Source organism: Oxyura jamaicensis, chromosome 20 (genome assembly GCF_011077185.1).
Source record: "Oxyura jamaicensis isolate SHBP4307 breed ruddy duck chromosome 20, BPBGC_Ojam_1.0, whole genome shotgun sequence".
Taxonomy (NCBI): domain Eukaryota; kingdom Metazoa; phylum Chordata; class Aves; order Anseriformes; family Anatidae; genus Oxyura; species Oxyura jamaicensis.
In genome coordinates, this window is record NC_048912.1 from 15081162 (window position 1) to 15094174 (window position 13013).

The window sequence follows — 13013 nt, forward strand, 5'->3', positions numbered from 1 at the left end:
CCGCGGGGGGCTGCCTGCAGCCCGGGGGGAGGGCCGGGGCTGAGCCGCCGACCCCAGCCTCCCGCCGGCGGAGGGGCTCCGGGCCGGGCCGGGGGATCCCGGGCGGTGCCCGGCAGCCGGAGGCGAGCGGGGGCCGGGGGTGGCCGCCACGGTCGGTGGCCGGTGGTTGCGGGGAGGTCGGGGGGCAGCGGGGCCAGCAGGAGCCTGAGGAAAGGCTGAGAGGCACAGGGGACTAAACCGGGGCATCGTCGGCCCCCGGTATCTGAAAGGTTTATAGGCCGTAAGAGAGCGGTGCGGGGGTTTAGGGGTACCTGGGGTGGTGCCAGGAAGGTGGGAGGCAAGGATTTCGGCACCGTTCCTAGAACATCCCCAGGAGATCTTTGCACTGGTCCCTACACCTGATGCGGGGAAGCCTCGGGGTGTGCCCGGTTGTGCCACGTCCTCGCTGCCAAATGTTCCCGACCAGAAGAGCCCACGTTAGCCCACAGCCAGCCCGTGGCTGTGCTCGTTTCCTCAGGAGCAGTCTTCTGTCGTAGAAAAGAACTCAAATGCTCCATTTGCTCCCCAGCTGGGTTACGCGGAGCCCATCTTCCAACGCGTTCCTTCAACCCTGAGACCCAACGGGACGCTCAGGGGACTGACCCGGGTCACTCGAGACCTCCCTGGTGGCGTGAAGGAGGCCCCTGGCAGAGGTGCTGCAGCCTGCGCCGCGTCTCGCTGCCAGGCTCCTCTGGCCGGGCCCTGTCCAGCCGCTCCCTGCAGCTCCGTCCTCGCAGGAGAGTTTCTGTGAACGTGAACACCACAAACTGGTTCTGCTTTTGGTCACACAGCTGGGTGAGTCTGGGGAGAAACGTAATTTGGTGTGCTGTGCTTTCAGTGAGCTTCACAGCAGCAGCTAGAACAAGCAGGGATGGTTCGTGGTAGGTTGTTATGAAAACAGCCCGCATCAAGGGTAAGAGAAATTACCTGGGTCTATAAAAGAGACTTGGAAGTGAAATGGGGGAGCACGTCAAAAGTTTAGGAAGCTCGTGTTGATGCGATATGCCCAGAGGAGCAGCAAATATGCAACAGTTTTTTTTGTTAAAAGTATGCGTTGCCAAATCTCAAAAGGAACGTGCTGGCCATTTCACTGCTCACTTGCAGGTGAGTGCGTGCACAGCAACGTATGCTCTTGAGAAACAAAGCAGCCAATGTGAAGATTAACTCAATCCTCATCACTGAATCCTAGTCAGCACCTCTTTCACAAGCTGCCCTTCTCATCAACGTTATATTTTGGATATTAATTGTATAACTAAGACTCCTCGTGTCAGAGTTTGTGCCTAATTTGAGTACTTGCCAGTACGTGATGCAGATAAATGACGCGTCGCTTGTTTTGTGAGCTTGTCTCTTGTGAACTTGAGCTATAGGAATATCTCTGGTAGGCAGGGAAGGAGAAGCACCGCAGAATCACAGCCTGTGTTTGTATTTATAATTACTCATGATGACTAGAGAGAGAGTTGCTTTTTCTGCTTCTGCAAGACTTGTCCCCATTTCAAGTGTTCTTTTCTATTGGTACACCAAAATACACGTTCCCTGTGGGCCAGAAAATAAGGCCATCTTTATTTGGAGTTCTCAGCTAGGAGGGAAACGTTTTTCTTCAGTTGCAATCCGAAATTCCTATCGCGGTTCCAGTTCAGATGCGGGTTGTGGAGCGCTTCTGGATGATTGTCCAGTTTGGGCAGCTCCACACACGTTCCTCGTCTTCCTGCTGGGAACTTGGAGGTGCTTTCATGGGAATAGCGAGGGAGCGAGGCGCTTCCCTGCACAACAGCAAGGAAATTCTGAAGGTCGTGTTGAGGTTTCCATACAATGCTTCGACAGGTTTGTTTGTTCCTCTTGTGCTATTCTTTGTAGTGCAGATCTGCAGTCTGGAGGTGGAGATAGGAACGCTCTGCTTCCTTCTTCAGTCCTCTAGCTCGGCTCTTGAAGTTCTCTGTCACCTTCCTTGAGAAGCTCTCTGGAAACATGCAGTTACTGAGTAAAAAAAGTGAAGACGGAATCCTTGGGCTGCTGCAGATCCAGCTGGTGGAACGAGGCATCTGTGAGCCCGGTGGTCCCCGCTCCGCGGTGCGGGCCGTGTGGTCGGCATGCGTGAGCAGAGCTGGCTTTTAGGGAGAATCCCCATAAAAGTGTCTCGGTGAAAGAAAAACAATAGCATAGATCTGTGCGAACAGTTGTGCTTGGAGGCGCTCAGGCACACGTGGTTGTTTTCTGTTTCCTATAAAAGCAGATGCATGAGCTCTAGCTGAGGAAGATGTTTGTTTGCAGAATCCTTTCCCAGAGGGCAATCACGTTAGAGAAAGACGAGGGTGGCCTCAGAGGACTGAGCGCTTTATGAAATGTTTATAGTGATACAGAAGGAGCTTAAACTCACCTTCAGAAGGCTGAGAAGGGCAAATCCTGGCAGGTGTCCACTTCACACCCTAATGTCCTCTGATTGCTTGAGCATTAGGCGAGGCATACCGTGCATCGTTCCGCCTTTAGAGCTTTCCCTTCTACTCTCTGCTGGAGACAGGCTGGAAATGCCACCGCTGTTTTAAGCACACTGCTACTTGTGCAGCAAACACAAATGCAAGATCACCATCGACTGGGAAGTTTGGAGGTGGAGCAGGGAGCAGACAGGCCCTGTGGCCAGGGATGTGGAGAGCAGGGGGCCTTGGGGTGCTCCCGGCTGGCTGTCCTGACCCAGCAGAAGGCAGGTGCTTGAAATGTTCCTCTTAGCTCCTCTTAGCTGCCAGCGGATTTTGGAGTCCAGCTCACGGGGGTGATTTAGTCCCCTGGCTGGTTGGGGTTACGATATCTGCAGGCCTTGGAACGCTGCTACACTTGGCTGCCTTAATGCTCTGCTCTGTAGGGAGCTCGATTGCAAGATGTGGGAAAACTGTAGTGTAACAATGATTTTCCTTCACTTGATTCTTGACAGAAAAGTAAAAGTAACCTCAGTTTTCCCAGGTGTGGAAACAGAACGTTCGGGGATGGGATGCCTGGAAATGGACAAACTACTTCCTGATTTTATCTTGAATCCTTACAGCTGTTGTAGCCCAATTAAAGATCTATTATGCTGTAGGCTTTAGAAAGTGACTTTAAAAGATTAATGCACAAGACATAAAAGCATTTGGGCAGCATTCCAGGGAACTGCTGCCACTAAAGAAAAACCAGGCACAGGTTTTATACCTTTTGAGTCAGGATGGTCCTGACGAGGCATCACATCACATCACGTGTGAGAAGACTGTAATATAAAGGTGGTCTCATAAAAACGAGACATTTTTGTCAATACATAGGAGGCATAAAAAGAGGCAACTCTGAAAATACTCTATTTATGCTTGGTAATCTCTTGAATGTTGGTAGGTGGGTGAGACGCAGGTGAATCACCGACTGCTTTCCTTTCACGAGCCTGCAGCTGTGTTCTGAGCAATATGGACAGAGCAGGTCTGTGCTGGACTTTCAAAGCACAAGATTTAAAACAAAAAGCTAAACTGCAAAGGGAATCGGTGGCAAGGAGTTACATCATTTGTATAAATAGTTTAAAAAGCGTTATGATTATTTTTAAAGGTCAAGAAAAGGATCTCTGACAACTGCAAAGGTGAGAGTTGATGACGATTCTTTGCAGCAGAGCCTGCATAAATGACACTGACGGGCTTTGGTAAAACAACACTGTCTTGGCTCAGGCTTTTTTTTTTTAGCTTTTATGTTGTCCTTAATTGTTGTTCTTCAAAATCACTCAGAACGTAATGCAAAATTCTGCTTGAATAGATGAGTTGGATGTTGGCTCTGTGCAGAAAAGTGCCTTCATAGACGCCTTCTTTGTTTCTGTTCTAGGTTCCTAGCGCGGGATCAGCCCTCGATCAGAACACGCCAGGCACAGACCTGCTGTCATGTCTAAGTTAAAGAGCTCTGAGTCCGTTCGGGTGGTGGTACGATGCCGGCCCATGAACAGCAAAGAGAAGGTAGCTTCGTATGAAAAAGTCGTTAACGTGGATGTCAAATTAGGGCAGGTCTCAGTGAAGAACCCGCGGGGAACATCTCATGAACTGCCTAAAACTTTCACCTTTGATGCTGTGTACGACTGGAATTCCAAGCAGGTTGAACTCTACGATGAGACCTTCAGACCTCTCGTGGACTCTGTTCTGCAAGGTTTTAACGGGACAATCTTTGCGTATGGGCAGACTGGAACGGGGAAAACATACACGATGGAGGGGGTGCGTGGAGATCCTGAAAAAAGAGGGGTCATCCCCAATTCGTTTGATCACATCTTCACCCACATCTCTCGATCCCAAAATCAGCAATACCTAGTTAGAGCTTCTTATTTGGAAATATACCAAGAAGAAATCAGAGACTTGTTATCAAAGGATCAATCCAAACGGCTGGAGTTAAAAGAGAGGCCGGATACGGGTGTATATGTTAAGGATTTGTCCTCCTTTGTTACAAAAAGTGTCAAAGAGATAGAGCACGTCATGAACGTGGGAAACCAAAATCGCTCAGTTGGCGCCACCAACATGAACGAACACAGCTCTCGATCTCATGCCATTTTTGTCATCACCATTGAATGCAGCGAGCTGGGACTTGATGGAGAGAATCACATCCGTGTCGGAAAACTCAACCTGGTCGACCTTGCGGGCAGTGAGCGCCAGGCTAAGACTGGAGCACAGGGGGAAAGGTTAAAGGAAGCTACTAAAATCAATCTCTCTCTTTCAGCTTTGGGCAATGTTATATCTGCCCTAGTAGATGGCAAAAGCACACACATTCCATACCGGGACTCAAAGCTAACTAGGTTACTTCAAGACTCGTTAGGTGGCAATGCCAAGACTGTGATGGTGGCCAACATAGGCCCTGCCTCTTACAACGTAGAGGAGACTCTCACGACGCTGAGGTATGCCAATCGTGCCAAAAACATCAAGAACAAGCCGAGAGTGAATGAGGATCCTAAGGACGCTCTGCTACGCGAATTCCAGGAGGAAATTGCTCGACTCAAGGCACAGCTGGAAAAACGGTCTATTGGCAAAAGAAAGAGGAGGGAAAGGAGAAGAGAAGGTGGAGAAGAGGAGGAGGATACTGAAGAGGGTGAGGATGAAGGAGATGACAAAGATGACTATTGGAGGGAGCAACAAGAAAAGCTGGAGATTGAAAAGAAAGCTATTGTTGAGGATCACAGCTTGGTAGCAGAAGAAAAGATGAGACTGCTGAAAGAGAAGGAAAAGAAAATGGAGGACCTGCGACGGGAGAAGGAAGCAACAGAAATGTTGAGTGCTAAAATCAAGGTAGAATTCTTCCTTGTCATACTTTCATACTTTTTTTTAAGCAATTTACTTAGGCTGTGGGGAGAGTAGCAGGTTTCCCAGTTAGGAAAGGTATTTCAAAAGAAGTTTCCGGAATAGTGATTTGTGTTTAATCAGATTTTAAAATAAACTGTTTCCAGACAGAAGTTGAAATTCCCTTCGTTTCCGCCATTAATTAGAAACCTCAATATTCATGAGTTGCTGCATTGTTCTTTTATGCTGATCTCGTAAGATCTTAAGCAATCATCACAATCAAATGTGATGATGCATCTTTTCGCAAGCTGTAGCACAAAAAAAAGCTTCATTCTGTAACAGATCATTACCAAGATTTTACATGAGAGTACGCATTTTAGTTCTTCAGATTGGCCACATTACAGCAACGTGTAATTCTAAGCCAGTTAGCGTTTCATTTATCCCCCAGATTTATACAAATTTTTAGAAATAGTGATTCTCATGGCAGGTAACTTAAGAGAGCTGCCCTCTTGAAGCTGTATGTAAATGAGAGAAGGTCACACCCCGTGGACAAGATTTGTTAGCTGGTCACTGAGGGGGAAACTTATGACCGTGTTTTCTTTCAGGCAATGGAAAGCAAACTTCTGGTGGGAGGAAAAAATATTGTGGATCATACAAATGAGCAGCAGAAAATCCTGGAACAGAAACGACAGGAAATTGCAGAACAGGTACAAGGAGGAATATCTGTTATTTTTGTATAAAAAGCCTTGCTGTGGAACTTCCATAAAACATTGTGTCAGGAGAAAGGTAAGAAAGTTTGCACAGAGTTAACCCTGAAATGGATTTAATGGCAATCATAAATCTCAAAAGAAGGAGCAAGGGCTTGTGTCCTATTCATTGGTGTATGAAATATGTAGGTAAGGTTTCTAATACTTTTCTTCCAGCTTTTCCCATTAAAGGTTTATATTCCATCTTAATTGGATATGTCTGTAAGAGAAGAAATAATTAGAAGGCCTCAGAGGGTGACAACTCAGCTGTTAACTCGAGGGAAGGGGTGTGTACTGTGTGACAGACGTTTATTTTCTATTACACGTTTTCTGACGGTAATTCATTAAGTGCAATGATTAGTACGAATTGATTAAAAAAAATCTAACCACAACATTTCATTCCTTTAATTGAAACCTGAGCACTTACTCACCCTATCTGATTCCAATAGACCCTTCACCAAAATAAAGACAAAGAAGAGCTAATGCTTCTGGTATTTCTAAGGCAAGAGATAGGAAGAACTAGAAGCTAAAGCAAAAGCCCTGGAACCCAGGGAAGTAAAAACATCCTAAGTGTTGGTTTCATGTATGTCAGCCTGGAGGTGGCAATGCAATTGTGGTCCCTAATATTGTACATCACATTCTTCAGAAACGTCGGGAGCGAGAAATCCAGCAGCAGATGGAAAGTCGGGATGAGGAAACACTAGAGCTGAAGGAGACCTATAGTTCTCTTCAGCAAGAGGTGGACATAAAGACCAAAAAACTCAAAAAGGTAAAAAGAAAATTCTTTCACGTCCACTGGGTTAGGAATAAAATCAACTCGTGTGTGAAACTGAGAGGAACATTGGAACATTCACCTCTTGTTGCCTGTTCCAGTTATTTTCCAAGCTGCAAGCTGTGAAGGCAGAGATCCATGATCTCCAAGAAGAGCACATCAAGGAGCGCCAGGAACTGGAGCAGACCCAGAACGAACTTACCAGGGAACTAAAGCTAAAGTAAGTCCCGTCACTTCATTTCCTGACAGTTAACTTTAACAGAGATGGTTTCTTATGGGGGGAGTGAAAGGAAGGGCTGTTCCGCACATGCTTGTGGAATAAGATTTCAACAAGAGAAAGCCAAAACATTGCTCCTTTTCCACGCCTGTAGTAAGTCAGTGCAAGAGGAGCAGTAGAGAAAATCGTCTGCTGATTGTGTTTCTTGTGTATTTCCCATTGTTGTGGTTTTCTGTAGGCACTTGATTATTGAAAATTTTATTCCTTTGGAAGAAAAGAATAAGATCATGAACAGATCATTCTTTGATGAAGAGGAAGACCAGTGGAAACTGCATCCCATAACCCGGCTGGAGTGAGTGTGCTTCTGATCTTGTACATAGGATCTAGTTACAGGTCACATAAAACCTTCTAGTTGCTAAGAACACGGTACCCCAACAGAGGGATCGAACTGGGGATATGAAATGGCCCTCCAAGTTCTTAGCTTCTCCTTGAATTATAAAACGATATTATTCATCTGAGTAGGTTGAATAAAACAGGAATGCACAATTAGGAAAATTCTTGGAAGATCAAGATTTTTCTTCTAGAGGAGCCCAGTAATTATATGTAGAATATAGGTAATTCTGCATGCACCATTGAAACAGCAGTAAATTCCTGTTGTATTTCTTTCCTGGATTAGTTAGGAAAGCTCTCAAAAATTATTATGCGAGAGCTGTGGGTGTATCCTGAATCTCTGCAGAGGAAGTTCTCTAAAGCAAATTTGGTAAGCAGGGAGCAACCAAGTGCATCTGTGGTCTGTATGATAAACAACAACAAAAACCACGGAGATACCCTGCTTTGTGCAGGGAACAGATGACAAGGGATAACTGCTTTATCTTGTTGACTCTGACTGCTGAGAGCTGTTCTTGGAAATGCAGTCCAGGTTGTCTCTGCTCTTTTGAAACATTTCCATGTGGAATTTGCAGATGTTGTAGCTCATAAATTCCAAGAAGAGTTTTTGGTTCTGGTGTGTAACAGACTGTCTGTGTTTCTCTAGTAACCAGCAAATGATGAAAAGACCGGTGTCTGCGGTAGGATACAAAAGGCCACTAAGCCAGCACGCCAGGACGTCCATGATGATTCGTCCAGAAGCTCGGTACAGGGTAAGCCCAGATGTGGTCACAACTTACAAATTTTCACCTTCCTGGTCAGGGGAATGTGAATTTCAGAGGACTGCTAGTTCTTCTATGGGACGTACATTTTTACAGTATCCTGCATAGATTTATAAAGTACTTCAAAATAAGCTTCTGGGGGGAAAAGAAACTATTTGTATGAAAACGTGCAGGCTTTGATTTTGCTTCTACTTTCTCAGGCAGAGAATATTGTATTACTGGAACTTGACATGCCCAGCCGAACAACAAGAGACTATGAAGGACCAGCCATTGCTCCCAAAGTTCAGGCTGCCCTAGAAGCAGCTCTGCAGGATGAAGATGAGATACAGGTGGATGCTTCGAGCTTTGAGAGCACTTCAAATAAAAAACCAAAAGCCAGGTGAGCTGAATTTTTAGTAAGCAGACTAGCCAACAGCAAAGGGACAAATATAATTGCTGTCTGCAGTTCTCATCAGTAAAGCTATGGCTAACTTGGCTGCAAAACAGAGATAGAGGGAAAGGAACGCAGGACAGTAGAGGAAGATGAGATTGATCTGGGTATAAATCCAGTAAAAAAATTGAAGATTAATTTTGATGAGTAACAGGTGACATTGTTGGGGCTTTTTTGTTTATTTTTTTTTTCATTTTTACTTCTTCAGGCCTAAAACTGGAAGGAAATCAGGGGGATCCTCTTCAGCAGGCACCCACAGTTCTCAGCTCTACCCACAGTCCCGAGGGCTGGTTCCAAAGTAAAACCAGCCATTCCTCTCCAGGGCGTGAACAGCCTTTGTCTTCTGAGAGCAGAGACAAGTAAAAACCTGCAGAGAGACCTCCCAGCCAGACTCCAACCCCTTTCCCCTGGAGGTGGCCTCTTTGCTGTTTAACTGACTTGTGCCAGTCCAGGTGCACTGAGCCACAGGAAGATACGTGCTTGCAATTCAGCATTTGGCCTCTGTGGGAAACAGATTTTAGTTAGGAAATCAGAAATGCATGAGGTACGTTACAGTGTATTAGAAGCAACGGGAAGCATGGGGATCACCTCGCAGCATCACCGTCTCTCCTTCTGCACTAGCCCTTTTGCTGCACTGGGCTTTTTCGCTGTTGGGCAATAAGAAGACAGAGTTGAAAGTCATCTCAACAGAACCACCGCTCCAGAGCTTCGTAGTGAGAACCAAATGAGGTTAAAGAGCAAAGGATTTATCCAAACTTGACTAGGTGCACAGCTTTTCCTCTTCCTGCTTGAAAGGCTGGCATCATCCTTTGGGGTTAAGAAGTTGGTCTGAGCAGGCAGAATGGCAGCTGTCAGCATGTATTCACCACCAGGCAGCTGTGCCTCCCTTTAGAACTGTAGGACGAGAAGGGGTCTTGAAAGCAACTTTGTACTCTGTAGAAAGGAAGCAATAGGAATTGAAGTCCTTTACTTGTTTACAGGCATCAGTAAGAGCTCCTCTAAACTGACCTCCTGCAGACCTCACCCCTACCAACAGGAACCACAGGAACCACCTTGTCAAAGAATTCATCTGCATTCCAGTGCCAGCTCCACAGCTTTCTTCCTCTCTGTTGCCTCCATCCTTACCCCTGGCATTTGAAACCAGAATCCACGCCAAGCCTGAAGGGGGGCGGCGTGTGGCCATTTCCTCCAATCTCCCCCTGTTCACAGGAAACGTAGCGTTGGCATGGAGCTCACTGCGAGCAGGCTCATAGGGCTGACCCTGCTCTCCCCCGTAAGCTGGGTGGGAAGCAGAGCACCTTAATGAGAAGCTGGCTTCTGAGCGCGCTGTTCTTGTAAGTATGGCCCCTTGTAAGTGTCTAAGGAGGGTCAACATACAGTACCCCTTGTGCCTCGCCCGTGTCACGTTAGAAGCTTTTCCTTTGCACCTCCTGGACCGTGCAGGGCCCGGTGGGAGCGAAAGCAGATACGAGTCTGGCTAATGGAATCTGGTATTAAATCCAGGGGCTGTATTTTGAAAACAAGGGAGGAAGAACTGCTTTTGACGGTCTCTCTGCAAGCTGCCCTCTGACTAAAGCAGGCTGCTGTAATGCTGCAGGCTTGTGTGGCAGGGTTGAGGGAGATGGAACTGCTGTGTTGAGGACAGTAAGGTGACCCTGTCTAGTGTCTCGCAGCTCATTCGTAAGTTTTAGTTCATTGTATATTGAGACTTGGGATGTTATTTTTTCTGGTTGCTGTTGGCTGTCACCCTATGAATGTTTTTACCTATTTCCTCTCCTTCACTGACGACTTTCTCCAGACTGACATGTGTGAGTGTATGAGGACTTGCCTGGTTTTAGAAATGCTCTGGTACGTGGACTCTGCCTTGTGTGCTCGTATCTGCTGAGTGACTTCATCCAGGCTGGAGAACTCCATTGTATCTGACCGCCGTGAGCAGAAGGAACTGCACACTCAGCACAGCTCACCTCTGCATCTTGCGGGCACGGTGCCTCGGTGAGCCAGCTGCCCAGGTGGGCCCCGTTAAACTCCAAGTCAGCTGCTTTGGTTCGTGGAGTGCTTTTCTGGATCACAAGATCAACACACGCACACAAAATGTAGTTTTGGTGGAGGATAGAGGAGTTGGGCCACGACTGAGAGAGCAATCACCAGACAAATTTCAACCAGAAGATGGAAAGCCGGTATAATCTTCCTTTTTATAAAGCACTGTTTGTGTACAGAGAGCCTTTTACTTAGCTCTTGTTGTATAATGTAGCGTCAACCTCTTCCCTCTCCGTCTCTCCCTCGCACATAATATTCTGTACCTTGACATTTTAAAAGATGATTGTATGCTGTAAGTGCTCAGAGAACTGAAGTGAAACAAGGGGGTTCTACAACCTGTAATAGCAACGTAATATATATACGCATCCATGGACATACCTGCGTGTATGTTTCATGGGAAGATGCACACACAGCCACATGTGTTTGCACACGCGCACACTGCCTCAGTTACTTCTGTTCCGTAGGGAATCCTGTATTAAACTCACGTGCTGGAAACTCCCCTTGTGGCAGGACTGGTGCAGTGGAAATCAGAGTGCAAACCCAAACCGTTCTCGTTTCAGTACTGGTAAGCTAGCTGCTAAGTATGTCAGACAGGCTCTGCTTTTAATTCTGTAGAAATTCATTAGCAAGGTAAAAAACTCAGTGAGGTGGAAAAAGAATAAAATTGCGTATTTAGTCATTGTATTTAAATCGGAGCAGTGGTTAGAGATTTGGTTAGTGTGTTCATGGGCAATCCCAGATTGTTACAGAAGCTTTTAGATTCTCATTTTGACGGACGTACCCTTGACCAGCTACTCAGTGGCACTGGTATTAAGATAAAATACATTGTCTTAAGCTCTACAAAATGTACTGAACTCTGTGTTGAAGTTGTTAAGAAACATTCCTGCCAAGTTTGCGTGCCTCTGGCTGTTATCTGAACCATCTGGGCTTCCTGCAGGTTAACAGCCAAAGACAGGAAATCCAGCAGACTCCTGGAAGAGGCCCTTGGACCTGGTGCGCAGTCACAGCTTTTTCATAGGAATGTTTTACATCCTTCTCATCTTTGCTCTGATCTGTATAGTGGGGTCTTTTTTTAAAAAAAAAAAAATGACCTGCAGCAAAAGCAGCCCGTTGGCTCCAGGAGCAAGCACCACCTGACACTGAAGTGTAGGAGTTAAAGCACTTTCTTAAAATCCTTAACGCAGAGCTAGCGCCCTTTTAAAAATATTTGCATGCTGCTTGAATCTTCTGAAACACATGCATACCTCTGTGATAGCACCTTGGATTACATGGATGCAATGCACAGATCTGATCAAACTTATTTTTTTAGCTGTATAAATCTGCCTTCCCTCAATGCAGAGCGCTTGCCAGGTTTCGGAGAGGCGCCTGCGAAGCTGGATCTATCCTCTCTTCTACCCGCAACGTCTAAATCGCACTGGGTTTTACAAGGGTGTTTCTGTTCCGTTAAAGCACAGATTGGAAAAGTTAACCTGCAAAAGCCACGAGAGCAGTGAGAGCGCTGGTCCCGGCTGCTCACGGTGTGTTTAACTCTCGGCGGTCCAGGCGCTTACCACCTTCTTAACTTCCCTCTTTCTTTTTGAACCCAAGTGCCCGAGGCCTCCTCGCAGGCCCGGCGGTGTCACAGAGCTCACAGAGAGCCCCCAGAGCACTCGGAGCTCCTTGGAGCCGCGCTGAGCCCGGCCGCCCCTCGGGAGATCCGCAGGCCAAACCCTTGTCAACAGTCCTGTCCATGCGGCTCGTATTTATTTGTATCACCCCTTTGGCCTAGGGACGTGAAGTGACCCCAAACACGGCTTATGGCACCACAGCGCGCCCGTTATCACCGCTAAGCTGGGGGGGGGGGGAAGGCCGGGCGCGGGGACTTCGGGCTTTACAGAAGCCTCGGGACGAGCCGCGGCGCCGTGGGGCGCTGAGACAAACGCACCCGAGCCGCGGCGGTGCCCCGAGGGTGCCGGTGCCGGGCCCGTTCCGCGGCCTGGTGCCGGGCCGGGCCCTCAGCGCTGCTCAGCCGCCAGGCGAGGCCCGCGGCCGGCCCGCCATGCCGCGCAGCGCTCGCGGCGCCCGCTGGGAGCTGTAGTCCGCCGGCCGACCCCGCCCCTCCGCGGCACCAGCGGCGGGGACTACAACTCCCGGCAGCCCTCGCGGTTTGTTTTCCTTCAAACGGCTCCCAGGCCCGCCGCGCGGCCCCGCCCCTCGGGTGGCGGCGCGCGGGGCCTGCTGTGTCCCGGCGCGGCCACCGTCGCCGAGCCCCGCCTCCCCCCCCCCCGCGCCGAGCCCTTTGACCCCGTTGTTATGCCGGGCCCGAGCCGCCGCCGCCGCCGCCGCCTCCTCCCGTAGCGCCCGGAGCCGCCCCCGCAGCCCCGCCCGCCCCGCCC

The 13013-nt window shown here is 48.2% G+C and overlaps 1 protein-coding gene across 1 annotated transcript; it reads left to right on the top strand.

The window, feature by feature from the left end:
* Nucleotides 1–3857: 3857 nt before the first annotated feature.
* Nucleotides 3858–11487, top strand: KIF3B (kinesin family member 3B). The gene is made up of 8 exons (XM_035343735.1): nucleotides 3858–5297; nucleotides 5894–5995; nucleotides 6681–6803; nucleotides 6908–7026; nucleotides 7262–7375; nucleotides 8057–8162; nucleotides 8372–8550; nucleotides 8810–11487. Exons 1-8 carry the CDS (start codon nucleotides 3915–3917, stop codon nucleotides 8901–8903), a joined length of 2220 nt encoding a protein of 739 aa, XP_035199626.1. The 5' UTR covers nucleotides 3858–3914; the 3' UTR covers nucleotides 8904–11487.
* The last annotated feature ends 1526 nt before the right edge of the window (nucleotides 11488–13013 follow it).